Here is a 26694-nt window from a genome sequence, read left to right as displayed (position 1 = left end):
AAAAGCCCTGAACAATAAGACAAGTTCTAAATGTCATGCTACGTAACTAAATTCTTTACAACCTAAACGTACCAGTTGCTTCTCTCAGATAATAGCAGTTTTCTGTGATAGGGATCTGTTGAGAAATAGCCGTTAGTAAGCCATTTCTGTTATGCTTTGTAGAAAATAAGTAACAAAGACATTATAACACTGACCTATGCTCACAAACTGCCCTGATGTTATGATCTCTTTAACCCAAGATACCCAATACAAAGACGACATTTCTTCGATCGTACTTGACAAGGACTGCTTGTTGGACACAACACAGGGAAACTGTGTGTCCATATAACAGATTATAATTCAGAAAAGAAGATGGATTCATTCCCCAGGGATTAGAGGAAAGTAAAGGTAAGTGTTTGCTAGATGAATTCTTTGCTGTTGATTGCTTTGTCTCTTCATATTCCCCATGTCAATTCCTACCACTCCCAGTCCATAAATGCAGAAGAGTTCCTCCCAATCTCTCTCTTTCTCTCGGCTGCTTCTTGCCCATCAGGCTTTCTCCCCATCTCTTTCTGTCCGTAGCGTCCCCCAGCACTCTAATTTCTCTGTATATTTCTCAGTCACGCCGAGTGGGATCTGGCTGTTCTGAGCCAGGAAGAAGCAGAGGGGCTAAAATGGTCAGTGAAGCACAGTCTGGGAATTTCTCAGACACAAGTGGCTTTTTTTTAATCTGTCTCATGACAGCTTTAGAAAGCTATTTCCATTATGCTTAGCAGATCAGAAGCAATCACAGTGAGCAGAGACCTGATACTTTCTGATATTACAAAACTCCCCAATGCTCACGTAAAACCTCTGATCTCTGTGTATCTCCATGTCCAGAGTACTGCAGGCATCTCTCAGGTGGGATCCAGCAGGGACAGGCTGCCAGATGTGGTACAGGAGCCGACAGGGAAAATTTTAGTATCCTGATAAAGATTATTCCTCAAATCAATTTTGGAAAAAGACTCTACAGGGAGAATCTCAATTAGTGACTGACTGACCCTGAGGCTACATCTAGACTGCAGGCTTCTTTCAGAAGAAGTCTTTCCGGAAGAGATCTTCCGTAAAAAAACTTCTGAATGAGCGCGTCCACACTGCCAATGTGCATGGGAAAAGTGATCTGCTTTTTCAAAAGAAAGCGACCACACTGATTGGACGCTCTCTCACACAAAAAGCCACCCAGAACCACGTCAGGCAGGGCTTTAGGTCACCAGTTGCTTCCGAGTGCTGGTGCCGGAGCCATGCAGAGACACGTGCTTAAAGGGACCCCCCTGAACAGCAGTTCCTCTGCTTCTGCTGCCTGCTTGCCTATCTCCTCGAGGGACAACAAAGCTCTCACAGTGCCTGCTGTGGTTGCCCTGCTTTTTTGGATACCACAGCTTTTCTCTTGGGGCCATGAAGCCGGAGCTGCCCCGGGCATGCGATGGCCCCACATGGTCGTGCTGCAGTTTCTGCAGCACTTTGTGCCAGCTGCCTTCCTGGTCCTGCACTAGCTCGACCCCGAGCTCATTCTTGGGACCCTCTCACCGGGTGCGGGAGCTACTCTCTTGCAACTGCCCCTCACAGCGGAGAGGTGTTTTTGGAGGCTCGACACCAGTTCCAACGGGTGAGACCAGCTGGTCATGGAGCGACGGGACGACCAGCTGTGGATCCAAAACTTCCACATGCAGAAGGCCATCTTTTTGGAGCTATGTGCCTGGCTCACCCCCGCCCTCCGATGATGCAACACCCACCTGTGACCCACCCCCTGGGGAAGTGGGTCGCAACAATCATCTGGAAGCTCTCCACCCCCAACAGCTACCGGTCGGTGGGCAACCAGTTCGGCGTGGGGAAGTCCACAGTCGGGGCCCTCCTCATGAAGATAAGGCACTCTCAGGCTGCAGTCCCTGCACGGGGAAGGGGAGAGTCCTGGAAAAGGGGGACCCTCAAGAAAGAGAGGGTGGGAGAGAAGCTCCGTCCCCAAGGAATTGTGCCATCCTGCCCTCACACAGTCCTGCTGCTGGGGGGTGGGGTGGCCTCATAGCGCTCCTGGGGTGTTTGTGGGGGGGACGGAATGGGAGAGGGACGAACAGCTGTGGAGAACACAGAGCGCGGTCAATCATCCATGCGACCAACAGTCCTCGGGGCAGAGGAGGGGGATGTCCCAGGAGCAAGGCCTTGTGTGGCCTGCACAGCAGGTCCTGCCTCATAGGGACCCTGAGGTGCCATGGGGACCATGCTGCCTGCTTCCCCCTAACCCTCCCCCAGCCCATGGACAAGCAGGCAAGGGAAGTGTCCAGTGGGCAGGAGAGGAGCTGGGAGCCGCCTGGCTCTCCTGGGGCCCGCACACCCCCCTGCGGCTCGCAGCGCTGTCCGTGGGAGCGGGTGGTCCTTGCACGGTCAGGTATGCCTGTGTGTGGCGCTCCTCGGCGTATCTGAGGTTGTGCCTGCACCCTTGTGGCCAGCCCGCTTCCACCCATGGAAGGTGCTCAGAGGGCCCCCCCTTGGGGCCGTGGGGCCTCCGTGAGCCTGGCAGCAGGATCCCACCCACGCTCAGGGGCTGCCTGCGGGGCACACACGAACGCTGCACGCGGCTTCATGTGCATGGACTGCAGCACCATGTCCAGCCCAAGCAATGCTCACACCCCGCCCCCTCTGCGCCCACCTCCCCTCCCCGCCACGTGAGAAACAAACGGAGAGCCCTCGTCTGATGATCTCTTCCCTGCGTCAGACAAGGCCTGGGAGACTTCCTGGTTGACGGGAACCAGCTCCAGGGACAGGGTGATGGTGTCCGTCTCCTCCTCCTGCTGTCCCTGGTCTTCCTCCTCCTCCACTGTGACCTCCAGCCAGGTGACTACCGGGGTCTCAAGACCGGAGTCCGCCATGATGGGTGGGGAAACGGCTTCCCCACCCCCTAGGATCTGGTAGAGCTCCTGGTAGTAGGGACAGGTGTTGGATCCTCCCCTGAGTGCGAGCTGCGCTCTCTGGCCCTGATGTATCCCTGACGGAGCTCTTCCACCTCACTCTGGACCTGTTCTAAGGTCCAGGGTGGGTGTCCGTGCTCCGCCAGGAACTCGGCTATGCATTCAAAGATGTCCGCGTTGCAGCGCTTGGAAAGGAGATCCTGCAATGTCTCCTTCTTGCCCCACAGCTCAAGAAGGGACAGGATTTTTGCTCTGGACCAGGAGGTTGCCCACCTCTTGGTCCCCTGTGTGGGTCCTGGTACACCTGAGGCTACTCCCTGAGAGGGCCAGGAGGGCCTCTGAGGGCTTGTGGCTCCGCCATGGGTGAGCAGGCTTGTGGCAAGGAGAGACACATGGTCAGGTGCTGCTCTCAGGCCGGCTTCCTGCCACAAGGCTTGCCCAGGGTGCCTGCAGCTTTAAAAGCTGGAAGGCGACGGAACTATAGAGTCCTGATTACTTTGGACGGAGTGTCCACCAGGGCACCTGTGTTATTTCCTGGAGCCCTCTTCCGAAAGAAAATCCTCCTCCCCATCTGTGACGGACTAGGCTGAGTCCGGGCAACGCTGAGGGTGTCAGCTCAGGGCAAATTGCTCAAAACCAGGGCTACTTACAACCCTCAACTGGAGACCTTTCCCAAATAGGCCACAAACCGGTCACATCGAGCACTTCAGCTGACAATCTGGCCATCAGGAAGCCTCACGAGCAAAATCCCTCAGACACCCCAGTTTTCCCCATGCCACCACACTCAGCCCTGGACCTTACACACAGTTGAGAGGTTATAGAACCCAATCTCACCAACCCCAAACAGACCTTCCCGGTCCCAAAGAACCAGCCACAGTCCCAGGCCAATTTACACTCTACATCTTACCCACAAGAGCACGCTGAGCCAATCCTTTAGAATCTAAACGCTAAGGCTGTGTCTAGACTGGCAAGTTTTTCCGGAAAATCAACCGCTTTTCCGGAAAAACTTGCCAGCTGTCTACACTGGCCGCTTGAATTTCCGAAAAAGCATTGACGATCTACTGTAAAATCATCAGTGTTTTTCCGGAAAAACTATGCTGCTCCCGTTCAGGCAAAAGTCTTTTTCCGAAAGACTTTTGTGCAAAAGGGCCAGTGTAGACAGCATAGTAGTGTTTTCCGCAAAAAAGCCCCGATCGTGAAAAAGGCGATTGGGGCTTTTTTGCGGAAAACCACGTCTAGATTGGCCACGGACGCTTTTCCGCAAAAAGTGCTTTTGCGGAAAAGCATCCTGCCAATCTAGACGCGCTTTTCTGAAAATGCTTTTAATGGAAAACTTTTCCGTTAAAAGCATTTTCAGAAATTCATGCCAGTGTAGACATAGCCCATAGGTTTATTAATAAAAGAAAGAAAAGGTTGAGAGTGAGATTGTTAAGGAGAATACACTACAGACATCAATCACCACATTCTTGATGCAGGCTCTTAGCAGAGACGTTAAAAAACTGCTAGCTTAGACGTCTCTGGTGTACACCCTATGTCAGGATGGGCCAGCAATCCTTGCCAGCTCTCTGTCCCTAGCAAGGATGCATCTGGAATCAATAGCAAGACTGAAGACAAAATGGAGATGGCCTCATGGCATTTTTATATTCCTGATGTCTCCCAAACTGAAGCTGGTCACGTGATCAAGTGATCTATCTGGCTGTGTCTACACTGGCATGAATTTCCAGAATTGCTTAAAACAGAATAGTTTTCATTATAAGTATTTCCGGAAAAAGAGCATCTACATTGGCAGGCTGCTTTTCCGGAAAAGCCCTTTTTCCGGAAAAGCGTCTGTGGCCAATGTAGACGCGCTTTTCCGGAAAAGACTACTGGGCTGTCTACACTGGCCCTTTTCCGGAACAGTGTTCCGGAATAAGGACTTATGCCTGAGCGGGAACAGAATAGTTTTTCCGGAATAGCAGCTGATTTTGTACAGTAGAGCACCGTTGCTTTTCCGGAAATTCAAGGGCCAGTGTAGACAGCTCGCAGCTTATTCCAGAAAAGCGTCTGATTTTCCGGAATAAGTGGCCCAGTGTAGACACAGCCTCTGTGTTTCACATGCAAGTAGCCATTACGCATTGGCTAGTCTGCTAGCTTCCAGACACATTCCTCAGGTGTGTGTTTGCCACTCTGAGAGCCGTTGTCCATGGAGCAGTGCTAGTTAGCACAGCCATTCACTGAACAACCCTTCCTCACCTCACACTAGGCAGTCCAGGCCCATTGCTCCCTCCCAGAACATTTAAAATACAAGAACAGAGCCCTTAGTCATAACTTCACATATAAAAACTACACGAGTACATGAGTATCATACATAGAATCAGCAGAGCATAAGCTTCCATTTGACACCTCACACGGCCCACTTGGGACAGAATTTGGGGCAACCACCACCCATGGGTGCAACAGTGTTCTGTCTGCTCACTTTAAAATCCAATAACGTGACACCCCCAACACAAAATGGATGCAGGCAGTGATGCCAGTAACATCACTGAGTGCATCACAGGGCCTCCCCATGTTTTGGCTCTGTCTTATGATAGGTTCTAATCCAATATTAGAAACAACAGTACAGAACTGGACAAGTATATGAAAACCAGGCTTGCCTAAAATAGGCTGCTTCATTGCAAGGTCCATCATAGAGACAACAATATCCCTGCACTGTTTTATAAACCCAAAGTAAAACTTGGTAAAAAACATAGCAGATCGGCTCTGCTTTTGCAGCATGAGTCCCATGTGTGTCATGTGACCTTGCCCAGCGCTAAGGAAAATATTAAATTCATCCATGCCAGCTCTGGCAACAGCCTGGATAAGTAGGCTGTGCCCACGAAAGCTCATGATACCATCTACATGTTTTGTTAGTCTTTAAAGTGCTATCAGACCATTTGTTGTTTAAGTGGAATCCAATTAACATTGAGTCAATGTAGGTATTCACATTCCCCAAGTGTAGGCATCTTGGCACTTAGTCATGAAAACATAATGGTGATGTGCCCTCAGTTTCACTTTCCTCGCAGCACATTATGGCTGGAATCTCCTTTGCCCTGTAAGAAGTTCCAAGACCAATTACAGGCATTAACTGTGAAATAGCAATATTGCAAGGTCCTTTAACATACAGTGTGTCATTTGATACATTTCTTGACAGGTTCAACGGTCTTTCCAAAAGAGCATGCACATTGTACATTTTTACAGTTCTTGGTAACAACAGCACATTGATTACAAAATTTATCAGCACTAGGAACAAATCCACACTGTTCGCATACACCTTTTTCCAAAAGAGCTCTTTCAAAAAAAGTGTTCTTCCTTGTAGAAAGAAGAGTATGGCGTTCAGAAAAACCCCTCTGTTCTTTCGATTTTCTTTCAAAAGAACGCGATTGCAGTGTGGATGTAACTCTGTCATGTAGACATACCCTGAGATTCTAAAGTGGAACTGCTAAGCCCCACTGTAATACACAGTCCAAGACATTCCAATACAAAGTGGCTGTGTCTACACTGGCACCTTTTTCTGGAAATGCTTAAAACGGAACAGTTTTCCGTTATAAGTATTTCCGGAAAAAGAGCGTCTACATTGGCAGGATGCTTTTCCAGAAAAGCGTCCGTGGCCAATGTAGACACGCTTTTCCGGAAAACAGCCCCGATTGTCATTTTCGCGATCAGGGCTTTTTTGCGGAAAAGACTACTGTGCTGTCTACACTGGCCCTTTTCCGGAACAGTTTTCCGGAAAAAGGACTTTTGCCCGAGCGGGAGCAGCATAGTTTTTCCGGAAAAGCAGCTGATTTCTTACAGTAAATCGTCACTGCTTTTCCAGAAATTCAAGGGGCCAGTGTAGACAGCTCGCAGCTTATTCCGGAAAAGCAGCTGCTTTTCCAGAATAAGTGGCCGGTGTAGACACAGCCAGTCAGTTCAGTATAGGGAAGCAAGGTAAGGGTTTGGTATGTTCATTTACACTACAAGGATGGTCTATTGTTCTCTCAATATTTATTCTACGCCACGGTCTTTTTCCTATCATTCCCTTTCTATACATGACTGAGAGCCCTTCCAATTTCTCTCTTCCCCCACTGCCCCTCTCTCCCCATGCTGAACTGTCTTTCTGCCTCTGTGTCCAAGGTGGTCCCCACCCATCAGCCTTTTTCCCTGTCTCTCCGTCTGTACCTAACCCCTCCACCCGCAGGCCATTATGGCTCTAGATCTCTCACACTCATTGGGACCTGCCTGTTCCAGGCCTGGAGGCTCAGTGAAACACAGTGCTGGGGAAGTCGGAGACATTGATTCACCATCTGCTTTCTGCCAACAGGTGTTTGCGACAGTTAGGAGAGACCAGCAGCCCACAGAAGGTTTCAGGATTACTGAGCTGAGGACATCATCATCATCCCTGCCCCCAATGGAGCCTGGCCTTGAAAATGGAAACAGAAGTCACAGGGTTAATTTCATACCAGATAATGTAGCTACAGCAATCATTGGTGTCACTCTGCTTTTCTGCCTGTTGGGGCTGGTGGGAAATGGGATTGTGCTCTGGTTCCTCGGCTTTCGCATTAAGAGGAACCTCTTCACTGTCTATGTTCTCAACCTGGCTGCTGCTGACTTTGGCTTCCTCCTCTGCTTGCCTATTTCCCTCACGGTGTACGTCGCACATTTATTTAACTTATTATTCTTAATAACAATCATGGACTTGCTGCTTGTGTTCACGTACAGCACCAGCTTGTACCTCCTGACAGCCATCAGTGCCGAAAGGTGTGTGTCTGTCCTTTTCCCCATCTGGCACAGATGTCGCCGCCCAACGCACTTGTCTGCTATTGTCTGTGCCTTGCTCTGGGCTCTCTCCTGCCTGTTCTCTGGACTGAGAGCATATTTTTGCTTTTCTGACTCCTATGAACGTTGCATGGTGGTGCTCGCTCAACTCACTGGCACAAGTTTCCTAATATTCACCCCTATCATGGTTCTATCCAGTCTGATCCTGATCATCAAGGTCCGCTGTAGCTCCCAGCGACGCCCGCCAGGAAAGCTCTACGTCGTTATCCTGCTCTCTGTCCTCTTCTTCCTCCTCTTTATTGTTCCCTTCAGTATTCTTGCCTTCTTCCTGAATATTGTTAATTATAGCCATTTCATCGCTACGGGTTTCATGCTGGCCTCTCTCAACAGCAGCATTAACCCGGTTATTTACTTCTTTGTCGGGAGCTACAAGAAACGACAATTCAGAGGAACCATCAAAAAGGCACTCCAGAATGTGTTTAACGATGAGGCAAATACCAGTGAGGCAAATCCCAGTGAGGAAGGGGTTAAGGATTCGGCCAATTAAATCCCTATGCAACCAACCAAGAACCTATTATGGACGTTTCTCTAGAACAGTGGTTCTCAGTATGTAGGCTGCTTGCAGCCCAAACAGCACACGTGACAGCCTCAGGCCCAGACCGGCGGTAACTACATTGTGTGGCTTCATATGCGGCTCACGATTGGTTGAGAATCACAGATCTAGAAGGATCATAAAATTCAAAGAAATTAGAGATGAGAAAGTTCCTCTCTTTCCATTCTTCTGTGTTCTGCGTATCTCGAGGACTGCTATCATCACTCAGGGCCCGATCCTGGTGCCGCTGAAATCAGAGGCAACATTTCCTTTGGATTTAATAGGAGCAGGACCATACCGTTCCTTTTCCCTATAATGTAAGGGAAATCTCTTACCATGAATATTTCTTTGGATGTTCTATTTCTCCAATATGAAGTAAATTAGTTTGATCTGATGTAAGCAGGGTCGGAACAAACTCATCCTTGACATGGTAAACTGAGGCAAAGCACAATGCCCAAAATACTGTGAGGAGATTGTTTAACTTATTATTTGTATGCTTTCAAGTCACTGGAGCAGTGTTACCCAAACAAATGTTGTGTTTTCTTCTTTTAATTAAACTTTGCATTTGTTAAACAGGGATTCAGTGCTTGCAGTAGAAGTATTGTTTCAGAGACGTAGCCAGAGTGGTGTACATCTTTCCCAGGTTCCTGGCAGGCGGGTTTATGCTGGTTATATTCTATACTGTTTAGCAGATTCCTTAGATATGGAACCCTGTAATGTTTGTTGCCACCCCCATGTGGCAGACCGGTCACCCTGATAATGACATGTTTGGAGGGTGTGTTACTGTTTCTTCTCTAGAGGCTGCTTGTAAATGACTTCTCGCCGCTGGTAAACTAGGCTTGGTAATGTGGGGAGTGAACACGTGTGGATTTAGGAAAAACGGTCTCAGGAAAAGACGTGAAATCTCAGCATAAAGCAACTTGTTGGGAGAGCACCTGTACAGGGACAATCCACAAAACGTGCAACATGGCACTGCCTGCCCTCTGACTTCTGTACCTTAGTCCTGGAAATATTCCCTTCTGTTCATACTAAAAAGAGTAAACTCAGATGGGAGTTTATTCAATTGCAAAAGTGCCCTGGCATTGCAGAGCCATGTATTAAATTGTGCTTTCAGATTCAGTCTCCCCTAGAGATTCTCACCTGGGGCCGTTCTTTCCCCACACCCAACATGCACTTTCCTTTTCCTCTTTCTGTTGACTGGTTTGCAGCAGGAAGCCCTGTCAATGGACATGCCTCACAGAAACAGAGCGAAACAGAGTCTCACAGAAACGGGCCGGTTGGAGAAAGTTGCTGACTGTTCTTTTCGAAGATGGAACGCCGGCTCAGGCTGTGGCCTTTGTGACACTGTGTCTAGGAAAGATGACCCTTTATATCACTTTTATAAAATTACCAGAAGGCATGAATGGAAAAGCTACGATCTATCAAGTACGATTCTCCTGATTAAAGCCACATATCTTCTTTGTATCTAAAGTTAGGAATATTGGCCAGGTATTTCCATCTCCAAGAAGTGTGTTGTTCCAGGGCCACACACCAACACAAAATGACAGATTTACATCAGGATGAGACAGCTCTCTGTTGTTAGCATGTTAAGGACACTTATCGCACAATAAGACATTGAAAAAATGCATCCCTCCCAATGGATTCTTCCTGTGGACACCTCAGCTAGCAAGACACCAGCATCCATCCTTGTGACTCAGCAAAACATGGAAGGACATGTGAAGAGAACAGGTAACCTAAGACTCTGTCCTGGGCCACTAACTTTCCATTCAACAATGTTGTGGGCTTTGTTTGGGACAGTTAATTTACATGCACATGGAAGATTCCCCATAGACACCTCAATTTTACCTCTTTGCTGCTCTAATTCTCTTAACTATGGATTTACAAGTCAAAGGGCCATCTTGAACCATGGACTGAAGACCTACCAAACATTTGGAAGTGACCAGAGAGACTTTTGCCAGCCAGCAGCCTGTTCCAGCATTTCTACAATCCTGACAGAAACACTTTGCAATTGCTTGTATTTAAATTATCTATTAACCATTTGTAACTATTCCTTTCTTGTAGTATTAAATCTAGATACATATTGACCTGGAGCTAAGTGTGTGATCCTTTGACATCAGTAAGAACCTCACATATGGGACTGACAGGACTCTGAAGAAATCAAAGTTGTGTACACAGCATCTTCCCCCCACCCATAGAGAGAAACATGCAGCTGTATGTGGTAAAGCTCAGTTCAAAAATGCAAATCAAGGCCACCTTGGGGAAACTGGAGGATTCCCAGCAGCTCCAGTTCACAGCACACTGGGGCTACAGCTGTACTGCAGCCTTCTTCCACAAAAGCTTATGCAAATGAAGCACGCTTCATTTGCATAAGTAATGAGCAGCCGCTTTTGCACAAAAAGGAGCTGTGTAGACAGCTCCTTTTTGCACAAAAATCCCTCTTTCACAAGAATCGTTCTTCCTCATTTTTTCAGGAAAAACAGCTCTTGCGCAAGAGGGGTTTTTGTGCAAAAAAGAACCATCTACGCAGCTCTTCTCTGCAGAAGGTTCTTCTCTGCTGAGGTTGAAGGTTTTGAGGCTTCCTACCTCCTCTCAGGAGCAGGAGCAACATGTACGGTGGACCTAGCCATGTGTTACCTGTCTCCAGAGCTGTCCCTGTGCCAGCTGATTGGCTCCAGAGCCAAGAAAATGGCCTGCAACCCATCCCATAGTTCCACTTGGGGAGGGCAGCGTGGCAGTCTTGTTCTGCAGTGCTAGATGGGCTGGCAACAAGGAGGCAGGAGTGGGATTTTCCCTCACACTCACCTCACCAACCAGAGTTCTAAAGCCAGCTCCCCTCTCTACCCAACCCCATGTCACACAGAGCTGGTGCTCTCACATTGTGGCCATCTGCATGTGGGATGGGGCCTCCACTCTAGTTTCCTTCTCATGTAACTCTCGGGTCACCTATAACCATTGCATTACCCTTAATCACTGCTCCTTCATTCATGTCCTTCTGGGATTATTTGAGTATTATAATCAGGGCTTGACAAATCCCTGTTTCTACTCGCCCATGGCGAGTAGATTTCAGCCAGTCGCCCTGTTCACCGGCGGCGCGTGCATGCGCAATGTGGGTCTTGCGCATGCGCAGTGCAGGGCTGGGGGGCAGATTTTGCCGCCGTTTGTCAAGCCCTGATTATAATGATCATAGTTAATACTGAATCAGACAATGAGTTAAGTTGTTTAATGGTATTGATGGTTATATGTAATACTTCTTTTAGGACTGTTTGCATTTTGGCAATCCTGGTGTGTTGGGGCAAATACAATAAATTCACCATTCCATGGTTAGTTTCTGATTATTTCTCTCCTGTCAACCTTGTCAGAATGCCTTTTTTCACTCTCTCTTTCTAGTAGATAGCTTTGTCGTAAAAATCACAAATCACTGCCACATTAAATTACAAATCAATATTCTTAGGCAAAAATATAGCTTTGGGTATGTACGGAATATATTTTATTGGCCCAGAAATCATGGTTATTGGATCTTTTTAGACATATATGAATGTAACAAAATGTAACAGAAATATTATATTTGGCAAAAAAAAGCCCTCAATAATAAGGTGAGTTCTAAAACTCATAACTAACTACCTTGCTTAGACCCTAAATGCACCAGATGCCTCTCAGATAATAGCAGCTTTCTGCAATAGTGATCCCTTGATAAATAGCCTTTAGCAACCCATTTCTGCTATAATTTGCAGAAATGTAGTGACAAAGGCACTGACTGATCTTATACTGACCAAAGTTCGCAAGCTGCCCTGATATTAGGATCTCTGTATCCCACCCTACCAAGCATAAGGAAAGGATTTCTTCGATAGGACTTGACAAGGACTGGCTATCATCTGTGTCCATATAACAGATCATAATTCAGAAAAGATCCCAGGAGAATGGGTTCATTCCCCGGGTGTTAGAGAAAACTAAAGATAAATGTTTGCTGGATGGATTTGCTGTTGATTGTTTTCTCTCTCTCTCGAGTTCATATTTCTCATGTCAACTCCTGCCACTCCCAATCCATAAATGGCTGACAGTTCCTCACAGTATTGTGTGTTCTCTCTTCCCCCCCTCTCTTCCAGTCTCCGGCATTCCTCAGGACTGTAAGGGCTCTAGATACTTCCCAATTACACCTACTGCAGTCTGGCTGTTCCATCCCATGAGGCAGCAGAGGAGCTGGAAAGGTCAGTGAAGCACAGTGCTGGAGATAGCCAAGTCTCTTATTCCTCTCTGTCTGCTCTCTGCTAATAGGTGTGCACATCCAGTGGGTTTGAGAGGGACATACCACCCATCACAGACAGCAGCATTTTCATGATAACTGAGTCAAGCACAGTGATCCTGCCTCCCACAGAGACCGGCTTCAACTATGCTGATAAAAATAATGGGAATGAATTCTTCAGAGAGTTTTACTGACAACTCCATTAACAGCACCACTCTGGTCACCTGGCTATTGTGGCTGAGGGGAGTGTTTTCTCAGCTTCTGTATTAAGGGCTCATGTAGGGTACATCTAGACTACGCTAGACTTTCAAAAGGATATGCAAATTCCGTGGGAATCTGCATATCTTCTTCTCATCTCACTTTCGAAAGTGGAGCTTTCAAAAGTGAAAGTAATCTAGACACCATTTTGTCGGCAAATCCTGAGCTGTCCAAGGTACTGCTGCCTTCCTAGTCAGTCCTTAAGTCTGCCCGGCTTGAGCACCAGAGAAGAAATGCCAAGCTCTGATGCAGCAGCTTCTTAGACTGGCTTGCTGCCGTGAAAACAGATACTCCTATCTTGTCTGGAGGACAACCAGTACCTCCTGACAGCCATCAGTGCCAACAGGTGTATATTTGGGTATGTCTATGAACTAGGGGGCTAGTGAACTAGGGAGGCTAATGTAGGCATTCGAAGTTGCAAATCAAGCCCATGATTTAAATATCCCGTGCTTGATTTGCATCTTCCCAGTCGGTCACGATTTTTGAAATTTACAAGTCTGGACTAACTGCCCACATCTACAGGCAGCAGGGACCCGGTATTTCGAATTAAAGCCCCTAAATCGAACTATCTGTTAAACCTCCTTGCAGGAGGAACAACAGGTAGTTCGATTTAGGGCTTTAATTCGAAATACCGCGTCCCTGCCATGTGTAGACGCGGGCAGTTAGTCCAGACTTGTAAATTTCAAAAATGGCGACTGGCCGGGAAGATGCAAATCAAGCATGGGATATTTAAATCACGGGCTTGATTTGCAACTTCGAATGCCTACATTAGCCTCCCTAGTTCGAACTAGGGGGCTAGTGTAGACATACCCTTTGTCCTTTTCCCCCTCTGGCATGGATGTTGCTGCCCAAAGCACTTGTCTGCGCCTTGCTCTGGGCTCTCTCCTGCTTGCTGACTGGACTGAGATTTTGTGTACACTTTTTGAACACCTCTGCGTATTGTGACACCATGATCACTCAGCTCACTACCATGGATTTCATGATATTTACTCCCATCACTGTTCTGTCCAATTTCATCCTGATCATCAAGGTCCAACGAAGCTCCCAGCGACGCCAGCCAGGAAAGTTCTGCATCATTATCTTGCTCAATGTCCTTTTCTTCCTCCTCTTTATTGTTTCCCCTCAGTATTTTCACCTTCTTCCTTAATTTATTTCATAATTTAAAACTCATCGCTACCACTCTCATGCTGGCCTCTATGAACAGCAGCATTAACCCAGTTATTTACTTCTTTGTTGGAAGCTACAGGAATCGACAATTCAGGGGATCCATCAAAAAGGCACTCCAGAGTGTATTTCAAGAGGAGGCAGATCCCAGAGAAGAAAGGGATACTGCCAATTAAATCCCTATGGCAACCAACCTGGAAGACCACGTTATGGGCTGGAGGTTTCTCTAGAAAACGGTTCTCAGCCTGTAGGCTGCTAGCAGCCCAGTCAGTACGCAGCTGCAGCCCATGTGACAGCCTCAGGCCCATACAGGTGGCATATGTGATGTGTGGCCGCATGTGCCTCACAATGATAGGTTGAGAACCACTGGCTTTGAATGATCATAAAATTCAAAGAAATTAGAAACAAGAAAAGTTCCTCTCTTTCTATTCCCGTGTTCTGCATATCTAAAGCACCATTATCCTCACTCAGGGCCCAGTCTTGGTGCCATTGAAATCAGGAGCAAAATTTCCTTTGAATGAAATAGAAACTCTCAGGACCACTCATTTTCCCTAGAACATAATAAAAATTTCTGACCATGAATATTTCTTTGGAGGTTCTATTTCACCGGTAGAAAGTAAATTAGCTTGCTCTGTTGTCAACAGGGTCTGAACAAATTCAGTCCTGACAAGGGAAATTGAGGCAAAGGTTAATGCCCAAAATCCCATAAGGAGGGTGTTTTATTTATTGTTTCTATGGTTTCAAGTCACTAGCACAGCATTTTCCTAATTCAATGCTGTGTTTTCTTCTCTTATTAATACTTTGCTTTTGTTATACAGGATTCAGTGTTTACAATAGTAGACAGATTGCTTCGGAGAGATAGCCAGGGTGGAATACAGCTCTCCCAGATTTCTGACAGGCAGGTGTATATTGGTTCTTTTTTTAACCATTTAAAGTAACGCATAGATGCTGAACTCAATATTTTTTCTTGTTAACCCCATGTGGCAGAAGGGTTGCACTGCTTATGATGTGCGCTGAGGATGTGTTACTGTCTCGCCTGTAGAGGCTCTTAGGAACTGCCTTTTCACCGCTTGTACATTAGGCTTGGTAATAGGTGAGTGAACAGGTATGGAGTTGGAAAAAATGGTTTCAGGAAAAGAACTGAAATCCCAGCAAAAAGTATCCTGTTGTGCGTGCTCCTGTGCAGGGACAATCCCACAAAAACCGCAGGATGACACTCCTTGCACTCTGCCTTCGGTACCTTTGTCCTGGAAACATTTCCTTCTGTGCACACTAAAATCAGTAAAGATGGGAGTTTATCCAGTCATAAAAGCGCCCAGGCATTGCAAAGCCATGTAATAAAATTGTGTTCTCAGCGTCAGTCTCCCCAAGAGATTCTCTCTTACGGCCATTCTTTCCTCACCCACTGGCTACGTCTAGACTGGCATGAATTTCCGAAAATGCTTTTAACGGAAAAGTTTTCCGTTAAAAGCATTTTCGGAAAAGCACGTCTAGATTGGCAGGATGCTTTTCCGCAAAAGCACTTTTTGCGGAAAAGCGTCCGTGGCCAATCTAGACGCGGTTTTCCCCAAAAAAGCCCCGATCGCCATTTTCGCGATCAGGGCTTTTTTGCTGAAAACAGTACTATGCTGTCTACACTGGCCCTTTCACGCAAAAGTCTTTCGGAAAAAGACTTTTGCCTGAATGGGAGCAGCATAATATTTTCGGAAAAGCACTGATGATTTTACAGGAGATCGTCAGTGCTTTTCCGGAAATTCAAGCGGCCAGTGTAGATAGCTGGCAAGTTTTTCCACAAAATCAGATGATTTTGCGGAAAACTTGCCAGTCCAGACACAGCCACTATGTGCACTTTGCTCTCCCTACTTCCGACTGGTTTGCAGCAGGAAGCCCCGTCAATGTACATGCCTTGAAGCAGAGGCACACAGAAACCGGTCGGCTGGAGAAAGCTGCTGGTTGTTCTGCTTTGCGACGGAATGCAGGCTCAGGCTGTGGTCCATGGGATGCCGTGTATAAGAAAGGTGACCCTTTCTATCACTGTTACACAACTACCATAAATCTTGTCATATAAGGTATCAATAGAAAAGCTAAGATCGATCAAGTATGATTGTCCTGATTAAAGTCACATATCTTTGTATCTAAAGTTATAAATATTGGCCAGTATTTCCATCTCCAAGATGTTGTTGTTCCTGGGCCACACACCCTGACAGATTTACATCAGGACAAGACAGCTCTGTGTTGTACACCCATTAAGGACACTTCGCTCACAATGGGTCTTTGAAGAAAATCATTCCTCCCAATGGACCCATCATGTGCATACTTCAGGCAGCAAGATACCAATGGCCATCTTTATGGTCCAGGAAATCATAAAAGGACATGTGAGGAGGACATGTAACCTAAGACTCCATCCTGGGCCAGTAACTTTCCCTTCACAAGTGCTGGGGGCTTCACTTGAGACAGTAAATTTACATGCACATAGAAAAGGCCCCCAAGACACCTGCCTTTTGTCTCTCTGCTGCTCTGATTCTCTATACTATGGATTTACAACTGAAAGGGCCATCTTGAACCATGGACTGAGGACCTACCAATCTTTTTGAAATGACCAGTGAGACTTTTGCCAGCCAACAGCCTGTTTCATCATTTCTACAAACCTGATAGAAGCACTTTGCCATTGTTTGAATGTAAATGATCTATTTGTAACTCTATTCCTTTCTTCTCTATTAAATCTAAACACATAGGGTGTGTCTAGACTACATGGCTCTGGCGACAGAGCCATGTAGATTTGTTTACTAGACATACCCAAATGAAGTGGCGATTTAAATAATCGCCGCTTCATTTAAATTAAAATGGCTGCCACGCTGAGCCGATCAGCTGTTTGTTGGCTCAGTGCGCTAGTCTGGACGCTCGCCCCGTTATGCCTCATGGGATGAGGTTTATCAGGGCAGTCGACAAATGCCTTTGATGTCGACTGTGAAGTGTCCAGACTAGAGTGCTGAGCCGACAAACAGCTGATTGGCTCAGCGCGGCAGCCATTTTAATTTAAATGAAGCGGCGATTATTTAACTCACCGCTTCATTTGGGTATGTATGTTTAGTAAACTAATCTACAAGGCTCTGGCGACAGAGCCATGTAGTCTAGACACACCCATCATAACCTGGAGGCAAGTGTCTGATCCTTTGCCATCAATAAGATCCTCACGTATGGCAAAATGGGAATTCAATAACCTCTCATTGCATTAGACTGGTGCCCCTGGAAGAATTCTGCAACACTATATAATGAAGAACTCTGCAGATATTAATGTTGTAGGTGCAGTGTACACACACACACAGGCTGCAGAGATGTTGGCCACCACCAGAGGCTTCTAGACCTGGCACAGCTCAGTTCAAAAACAGAAGTCAAAGCCAGGAGGATGAAACTGGAGGGTTCCCAGCAGCTGCAGTTCACAGCACACGCTGAGTGTGGCTTGCCTGCAAAAATCATTAGGCACAGCCTCCATGTACTGGTCGTGTCTGTGATGGGGGGGTGGTCACAGAAGACCTCTTCAGGGTGCTTCCCAAGTGCTGACAAAGCCACTGACACTCGCCTCTTTAATGTTCTCACCACCCTGTCCTGATGACTTAGATCTCCTGGTTTCCCCGGCCAAGGCACAGAGCTGAGATCACTACCCCCTCCCAGAAGAGCAATATAGACACTGAACCTCTTCAGGTCTGAGGAGAACGCAGTTTTGGGCACAGCTCTTCAGGAAACTCACTCTGGTTCATTCTCTTGGGAGTGACATGCCAGCCAAAGACAAAGGGAGAGTCAGGGGTGGGATTTCCTCACATTAATCTCACCAACTAGCATTCTAAGGCCAGCTCCCCTCTCTATCCAACCCCATATCACACCGGGCTCATGGGGCTGGCACTTTCATATTGTAGCCATTGGCATGTGGCTTCCACTCTAGTTTCTTTCTCCTATAACTCTTGGGTTACCTAAATCCATTTCATTACATTGGACCACTGCTCTTTGATTTGTGTCCTTCTGGGATTGGGTATTATAACGATTATACTTAACTCTGAATCGGGCAATGAGTTAAGTTATTTCACCATATCGCTCACTACATATAGTCCTTCTTTTAGGACAGTTTGCATTTTGGGGGGTTTATGGATTAGGGCAAATACAGTAAAGTCACCTTTCCATGGTTAATCTCTGTCCACTATTTCCTCTCCTGTCCACCTTCTCAAAATGCCTTTCAATCTCTCTTTCTAGTAGTTTTGTAGTTAAAAAAAATTACAAATATTTATTGCCACATTAAGTTAAAAAAATAGATTCTCAAGAAAAAATATAGCTTGGAGTATGTATACAGTAGAAGACCTAAGTAACTGTAACAAAATGAAACAGCAATATTTTATTTAGCAAAAAAAGGGAAAAAATGAACAAAAAGGGAAGTTCTAAATTTCATGTTAAGTGATTAAGTGGTTTATAATCTAAATGCATCAACTGCCTCTCAGAAGACAGAAGGAAGGACGTTATTTCCGTCACTCTTTGCAGAAAAGTAGTAACAAAGACATTATGTGATTTTCATAATGCTGACCAATCAGCTGCCCTGATGTTATGATCTCTGTATCCCACACTACCCAGCATAGAGAAGTCAATTCTTTGATGGGACTTAAGGACTGGTTGTTGAACACAACACAGGGAAATTGTGTCAGTATAGCAGATTATAATTCAGAAAAGAGCCCAAGAAGACTGGATCATTCCCTGGTGACAAGAAACTAAAGGGAAGTGTTTGCTAGATGAATTCTCTGCTGGGTGAAGGGGCGTGTTTTTCCCCCTGTCATCTCCTGCCACTTCTTATCCATAAATGGCTGAAAGCTCCTCCCAATGTCTTTTTTTCCTGTCTGTCTCTCTTTCATCTGGTCCTTACCCATCAAGCTTTCTCCCCATCTCTTTCTGTCCCTAGCATCCCCCTGGACTGTAATCTCTCTATATACTTATCAATCACACGCATGCGGTGTCTAGACTGGCAAGTTTTTCCGCAAAATCATCTGCTTTTGGAGAAAAGCTTGCCAGCTGTCTACACTGGCCGCTTGAATTTCCGCAAGAACACTGACGATCTCATGTAAGATTGTCAGTGTTTTTCCGGAAATACTATGCTCCTCCCGTTCGGGCAAAAGTATTTTTTGCGCAAAAGGGCCAGCGTAGACAGCACAGTACTGTTTTCCGCAAAAAAGCCCTAATCACGAAAATGGCGATCGGGGCTTTTTTGCGGAAAACCGCGTCTAGATTGGCCACGGACGCTTTTCCGCAAAAAGTGCTTTTGCGGAAAAGCATCCTGGCAATCTAGACGCGCTTTTCCGAAAATGCTTTTAATGGAAAACTTTTCCGTTAAAAGCATTTTCGGAAAATCATGCCAATGTCGACGTAGCCCCACTGGGATCTAACTGTTCTATGCCACGAGGCAGCACAGGGGCGTGGATGGTAAGTGAAACACAGGGCTGGGGATAACCCAATCTCTGAAACCCCTTTACTAACAGGTGTGCACATGCAGTGGGCTTGAGAAGGAGATATGACCTACTGCAGAAAGCAGAGGTTTCGGGATGACTGAGCCTAGCACAAAGTTCCTGCCTCGCATAGAGACCAGCTTTAATTATTCTAATAAAAATAATGGGAACAAATGGTCCAAGACATCTCCCTTAATGTCACTCTACTCATCTGCCTACTGGGGGTGGTGAGGAATAGGACCATTCACTGCTTCCTAAGTTTCTGCATTAAGAGGAACCCTTCACGTTCTACATCCTGCATCCGGGCATGGCCCACTCTGGTTTCCTTCTCTTCCTGTGTGTTTTCCTTACAATGGATATGAGGAGCCATTTCCTCTGTTTGGATTTAGACTAGAGGCCTTTTCTGCTGCTACTCTGTTCACATAAATCACCAACCAGAATCTCCTAGCAGCCATCAGCATTGAGAGATCTCTCTCCAACTTCTTACCATTCTGGTGCCAATTCCATCACCCAAAGACTTTGTCTGCCCTTGTGTGTGCTTTGCTCTGGGCATTCTCCTCCCTGCTAATTGGACTAGTGTGTTATTTTCGTGCTCTTAATTGGAATGAAAAATGTCCGGGGACAGTCATAAGCCATGACGGACTGGGAAGGCAACAGTCCCTTGAACAGGTCAGTGTATAGAGTAGATTTTAGATCCAACTGAAATCCAGGTCATGTTGAGCTAGGGCAAATTGCAGATCCTTCCACAGACTGCAGTGAGGACAGAGATAAAGCCCTGAAAGAGGGTAAGGATGGAGCAGATCCTTGGGGAAGTAGCCCTGGTAAAAGGCAACTGAAAAGAAAGTGCATCTGGGATAGGGCCTGGGAGTGGAGGGTATCACAGGAATGGGAGCTCATGGACATGTCCTCGGCCAGAAGGGGACACTCATGAGAGGATGAGCCCTTTACAAGCTCCCAGCGATGTCAGCTGAGAAAACTCTATGCTGCTAGCCTGTCCTCATGTAAATCATTCCACAGCCAGCTACTGTGCATGAAATACAGGCAGCTGTTCCACACAGCTCTGGGTTCTTGCTTATACACGGTGATGTATGAAACTTTCAGCTCTACTCCAAGGCTGCGTCTAGACTGGCAAGTTTTTCCGGAAAAGCGGCTGCTTTTGCGCATAAACTTGCCAGCTGTCTACACTGGCCGCTTGATTTTGAGCAAAAGCACTGACGTTCTTCTGTCCGAAATCAGTGCTTCTTGCGCAAATGCTTTGACGTTCCCGTTCAGGCAAAAGCCCTTTTCCAGAAATGTTTTTGCACAAGAGGGCCAGTGTAGACAGCTAAAAACTGTTTTGCGCAAAAAAGCCCTGATGGCGAAAATCGCGATCGGGGCTTTCTTGCCAAAAACCACATCTAGATTGGCACGGACGCTTTTCCGCAAAAAGTGCTTTTGCGGAAAAGCGTCCGTGCCAATCTAGATGCTCTTTTCCGCAAGTGCTTTTAACGGAAAAACTTTTCCGTTAAAAGCATTTGCGGAAAATCATGCCAGTCTAGACGTAGCCCAACTGAAAAAATGCAAAGTGACTATCAACTAAATGTTGAGCCGATGAACCCTGATAGTCAGCAGGAGGAATTGAACCTGGGACCGCTGGGGCTAAAGCCATGTGCCTCTGTAGCATGGACTGAAAGTCAACACCCTCTCAGCTGAGGCTGTAGAGCAGACTTCACTTTGTCAGTGGTGTCAGTGCTTCTGAGCTACAGAAGCAAGGAGTTCTCTCTTCTACAAATGATGCTTGGCTCATACACCCCCAAATAAAAAGACACTGTACCTTCCCACTGTTCACTTGTCTAAGGTATCTTTCCATCTGCTGACCCTAGTGTTAATATAAACAAACACCAACTCACACTCAATGCCCACAAAACAGATATTAGACAGGATCACAAAGAAAAAACAGTTTCTTGCCATTTCAACCAGAAAGGACGTTGTCTCAATGACTTAATTACCTGCATCAAAAGCCTTTTAAAACTGTACTTGAAAGAGAATCCTCTGAACTGTTATTCATGCTAAAATTCGACACTTTACGCCGGGGTCTTAACAAAGACTCTAGTTATCTTACCCATTACAAAGATAGCTTCCCCAAATATCACCTCTAATATCATTAGCTTGCAGACATTTACCTCCCCCCGCCCCCGTATCATCCTTCTGTTCTGAAATTTGATTTGTTCTTTTCATGTGTGTTCATTTTTTTATAATTGTATCCTTTGGTATATATATGGTTGTGACTATTTTCTTCCACAATTTGACCTGAGGAAGTGGGTCTGGCCCACAAAAGCTCATCATCTAATAAACCATCTTGTTAGTCTTTAAAGTGCTACATAGTCCTGTATTGTGTTTCACTTTCCTGTGAGTTTTATTCCTTGTCTCTTGTCCTGAACAGGCAATGCACAGAAATGCTCGATCTCCAGAAGAATCTGACCATTTCTCTGAGCATTCAGGACAGGTGGCTTTTGGGCCAAACCTACTGGGACTGCAGAGCATTGGGGTCCAGTGCAAAAGAGCAAAATACAGGGGCTGATCAAGGAATGGGTTGAAACGTGAGGAAGGCAGAACAGATCCACTCTCCCATGTGTCCAGTCAGGCAGGGCTGCTTCCTGGACCGGGTGCCAGATGTGGCACAGGAGTTTACAGGGAACATTTTAGTATCCTGATAACAGATTATTCCTCAGATAATTTGTGGGAAAAGATTGTATGGGGAGAATCTCAATTAGTGACCGACTGATCCTGAGATTCTAAATTAGATCTGCTCTACTCCAACTTGAATGCACAGTTCAAGACATTCCAATACACAATCAGCTCAGGAGAGGGAAGCAAGACAAGGGTTTAATTGATGGATTTTATGATTTGTCATAATTAATACTACCTCGCTGTTCTTTTTGTGACTGCCAATATCCATGCTACACCCCTGACTATCCTCCCCTTTCCCTACATGAGTGTCAGTACTTCCAATTTCTCTCTTCCCCCACCCCCCTCTCTCCATGTTTAACTGTCTCTCCGCCTCTGCAGCCAAGGTGATTCCCACCTATCAGCCTTTCCTCCCTGTCTCTCTCTCCATAATTAAACCCCCGCCCCCCGGGCCATTATGCCTCTGGATATCTCAAATTCATTGAAACCTGGGCATTGCAATGAGTGAAAGACTTAACTTTGATAGGCTACAACGATCTGTGAAACACAGGAGTCTGCGACACTGATTCACTGTCTACTCTGCCAACAGGAGTGTAGGAGAGACCAGCATCCCACAGCAGAGGTTTCATGACGACTGAGTTGAGGACAACATCCCTGCCCCTCACAGAGTCCAGCCTGGAAAATGGAACCAATTTTGAAACAGACCGTGTGACTACAGCAATCATCAGTGTCGCTCTTGTCATCTGTCTGTTGGGGCTGGTGGGAAATGGGATTGTGCTCTGGTTTGTCAGCTTCCGCATAAAGAGGAACCCCTTCACCGTCTATGTCCTCAACCTGGCTGCTGCGGACTTTGGCTTCCTCTTCTGTTTGGCAATTTTCTTAACAATTTATGTCATGCGTTTATTTCACTTATTCTATTTAATGAAGCACTTGAACTTTCAGCTTTTGATCATGTACAGCACCAGCCTGTACCTCCTGGCAGCCATCAGTGCCGAAAGGTGTGTGTCTGTCCTTTGCCCCATCTGGCACCGATGTCGCCGCCCAAAGCACTTGTCTGCCATTCTCTGCACCTTGCTCTGGGCTCTCTCCTGCCTGCTCAATGGACTGGGATTTTTTGTTTGTGCTTCTATGTCCGTTAGACATTACATCACGATGCTCATTCCACTCTCGGTTACAAGTTTCCTGATATTCACCCCCATCATGGTTACCTCCAGTCTGACCCTGTTTATCAAGGTCTGATGTAGCTCCCAGCGATACCACCCAGGGAAGCTTTACATGGTTATCTTGCTGAATGTCCTCTTCTTCCTCATCTTTGCTGTTCCCCTAAGTATTGTCACCTTCCTCCAGAATTTTGTTTATCATTTTAATCTCCTCATTACTACTTTCATGCTGGCCTCTATGAACAGCAGCATCAATCTGTCCTTCCTTGTTGGGAGTTACAGAAATCGACAATTCAAGCGATCTGTCAAAAAGGCACTTCATAGCGTGTTTGAAGAGGAGGCAGATACCAGACAGGAAAGGGTTAGGGCCACTTAAATCCCTATGGCCGTGGTCACCAACCAGTAGATCTCAGGGGCTCTAAGAGTAGCTTTTGAGCCCTCTCTGAACTGCTCACCTGCGCAGTACATTTACATTAGATTTCCTCATGTAATGTAGGCGGGGCTTCAAGGAAGGGGCGGGGCAGTAGATCTTCGCCTGTTCTGAGACTTAAAAAGTGATCTTGGGTGTAAAAAGGTTGGAGACCACTGCCCTATGGCAACCAACCTGGAAGACCCTATTGTGGGCTGCAGGTCTGGCTAGAACAATGGTTCACCGCCGAGGGCTGCTTGTAGCCCAGTCAGCACACAGCTGCAACCCATGTGACAGCCACAGGCCCATAGAAGAACTATATATGTTGTGCAGCTGCAGATGTGGCCCACAAAGATTGGCTGAGAACCACTGATCTAGAAGGATCATAAAATTAAAAGAAATTAGAGACAAGAAAGTTCCCCTCATTCCATTCCCTGGTGTTCTGCGTATCTAGAGTCATCATCCTCACTCAGGGCCCAATCCGAGTGCCACTGAAATCAGAGGCAACATTTCCTTTGGATTTAATAGGAGCAGGACTGTACCATTCATTTTCCCTATAATGTAATAAAAACCTCTGACCATGATTTTTTTTGCATGTTCTATTTCTCCAATATAAAGTAAATTAGCTTGATCTGATGTAAGCAAGGTCTGAACAAACTCAGCCCTGACATGGGAAACTGAGGCAAGGGGCAGTGCCCAAAATACTTCAAGAACGGTGTTTTACTTGTCTGCTTTCCAGTCACTGAAGCAGCCTTTTCCCAAATCAAAGCCGTGTTTTCCTTTCTTAATAAAGCTTTGCTTTTGTTATACCCAGATTTCTGGGTGATAGGTTTGCGCTGATTCTGTTCTGTTTAGAGGAACCACTAGAGGTTGAACCCTATTCTTTTCTTGCATTATTAAATCTAGATACATATTGAACTAGAGATGAATGTCTAACCATTTAACATCAGTAGGAACCTCGCAAATGGCAAAATGGGGTTTCAATAACCTCTCATTGTATTAGATTGGTGCCACTGGAGGAATTCTGCAACACTGTGTAATGCAGAACTTGGCAGAAAATAGTGTTATGTGAGCAGAATATCTTCCCTCCCCCTCCCACAGCAAAGGGCGGTAGACCTGGACCTGGTAGAGATCAGTTCACAGATAGAAGACAAGGCGAGGGGGGGAGGGAGGGAACTGGGGGTTCATAGCAACTGCAGTTCATAACATTCCCTGATGGACAGCTATGGCAGCAGCGTGCAGGAAATTCTGCAAGGCTAGGACTCACCTTCAGAATGTTTTCTCTCTGAGCTGTAGGGGGGGGGGTCAGTTCTGAGAGTGTCTGGCCCTAGCTGGGCTCTGTGATGGAAGGGGCAGAGAAACATGATTTGCCAGGGATTTCTTTAACTTTCTACTCTTGGGGGAATTTGAGTGTGTCTTTCCATAGTTAGAGATTAAGGTTGCCAGGTGACCAGTTTTGAACCGGACAGTCCAGTATTTGAGCTTTCTGTTCAGGAAACAAATTGAGAAAAAATAAATGAGAAAATAGAAATGGCCAGTATTTTCTAAAGAAGACGTAATGTAAATTGTGATGTAATGTCAAGTGTGTCCGGTATTTTTGCTGAAACCATTTGGCAACCCTATGAGAGAAACACTTGCTGATGGGTATTTTGAAACAAATTACCAAAATGATTGAAACTGTCTCGATTATATTGTTTTATTTTCCCAAATACAATTTGAAGAACTTTAAAATCTTGTGCACAGAATTAATTTTTTCATGCAGAATCCCAACTTATTCAATGTTTAATTTTTGATATTGAGGGTTTTAAGGGTTAAAGATTAGTCACACAGACTGAGCCACGAACATACGAGGATCTTGGTAGAAAAGGCCTTACAGATGCTCACAAAGAACTGTCCTTTAAAAAGATAACATCACATCAGGAAATGAAAGTTCAGAATCATAGAACTAGAAGGAACCTTGAGATGTCAAGTCCAGTTTCCTGCACTCACAGAAGGATGAAGTGCCATCACTCTAGACAATCCCTGATGGATGATTTTTAAGAGCAGGTTAGATCAGTGGTCCCCAGCCTTTGTGTCCAATAGCACATTCATGGTTCCTGAAGAGTGTGGCGGGCGCCAACAATTTTTCAAGGCTTATTTTGTATTTGTACATTAAATACAGAAAATATAATATTTAATATTACATAATATATGACTCCATAAGAAAGGTAATTTTACATGTAAAAGGTATTAAATTATTCAGCCATTACTCTTTCACCTTACCATGTGAGTGTGCTCTTTTTTATCTACCTGTAAGAGACATTAAAGAATTTTTACAAAATAAATATCAGTTTTTATCTTATTTATTTTTAAAAAGTAAAACATTGTTGAACTGCTGGTCCAAATATATTTATTATTCTTACTTTAACATAGATAGCCCGTTATGGTTAATTACAAAATATTCTCTGTATTGTCATTTGTTTCTGGATTTCAATAAACAAACAAATATGAAAAAAAAAGTTAAACAACATCATACACACTTATCGGCACAATGGAAAACAGTGAAAAAAACATTAATTTATGTGGTTTTTCTAATAAAGTCAGTGTTATTTTTGGCACTGCATTTCTTCAGCCAATTTTTCATAGTTGGGAAAGTAGGATGATATTCGCGTTCGTAAGCAATCAAGATGAGCATCTGTAAGCCTAGATCTGTACTTTGATTTTATGAAGTTCATTGTTGAAAACAGAACTTCGCTTAGATAAGTGAAAATAAAATAAAATCTTATTTTGGATGCTACGTTTAAGGCAGGAAACTTTTCGGTCAGATTCCAAAAGTTTTCATCTGTTGCACAGGATTTTAGAACAATATCATTTTGAAGGTCCAAAATCTCCAGTTCCACCACTTCTGTTCTTACTTGAATGAGACTCGCAATTGATGTAGCCATTTCTGTTACCTCTATTTGGGAAGTAAAAGGATTCACAAGAAAGGCAACTACAGGCTCAATGATGGTGAACTGTTGAAATCTCTTTTCAAATTGTTCCAGAAGTGTT

The 26694-nt window shown here is 45.5% G+C and overlaps 1 protein-coding gene and 1 pseudogene across 2 annotated transcripts; both read left to right on the top strand.

Moving 5' to 3' along the window:
• Nucleotides 1–7237: 7237 nt before the first annotated feature.
• Nucleotides 7238–25918, top strand: LOC102453307 (mas-related G protein-coupled receptor member H-like; annotated as a pseudogene). The gene is made up of 3 exons (XR_016349720.1): nt 7238–7365; nt 12390–12491; nt 22685–25918. The product of XR_016349720.1 is annotated as a mas-related G protein-coupled receptor member H-like (transcript).
• LOC149524386 (mas-related G protein-coupled receptor member H-like) lies at nt 7327–9672 on the top strand. Its single transcript, XM_075928569.2, has one exon. It carries the CDS (start codon nt 7327–7329, stop codon nt 8239–8241), a length of 915 nt encoding a protein of 304 aa, XP_075784684.1. The 3' UTR covers nt 8242–9672.
• Nucleotides 25919–26694: the final 776 nt, after the last annotated feature.

The sequence above is a fragment of the Pelodiscus sinensis genome, chromosome 5 (genome assembly GCF_052426305.1).
Source record: "Pelodiscus sinensis isolate ZL-2025 chromosome 5, ASM5242630v1, whole genome shotgun sequence".
In the NCBI taxonomy this organism is placed as follows: Eukaryota; Metazoa; Chordata; order Testudines; family Trionychidae; genus Pelodiscus; species Pelodiscus sinensis.
The sequence above is the reverse complement of the archived record's forward strand: the minus strand, read 5'-3'. Positions and strand labels throughout refer to the sequence as shown.

Excerpts from the sequence above, each read along its gene's own strand:
- LOC149524386 (XM_075928569.2), top strand. The coding sequence starts at position 7,327 with ATGGAGCCTGGCCTTGAAAATGGAAACAGAAGTCACAGGGTTAATTTC.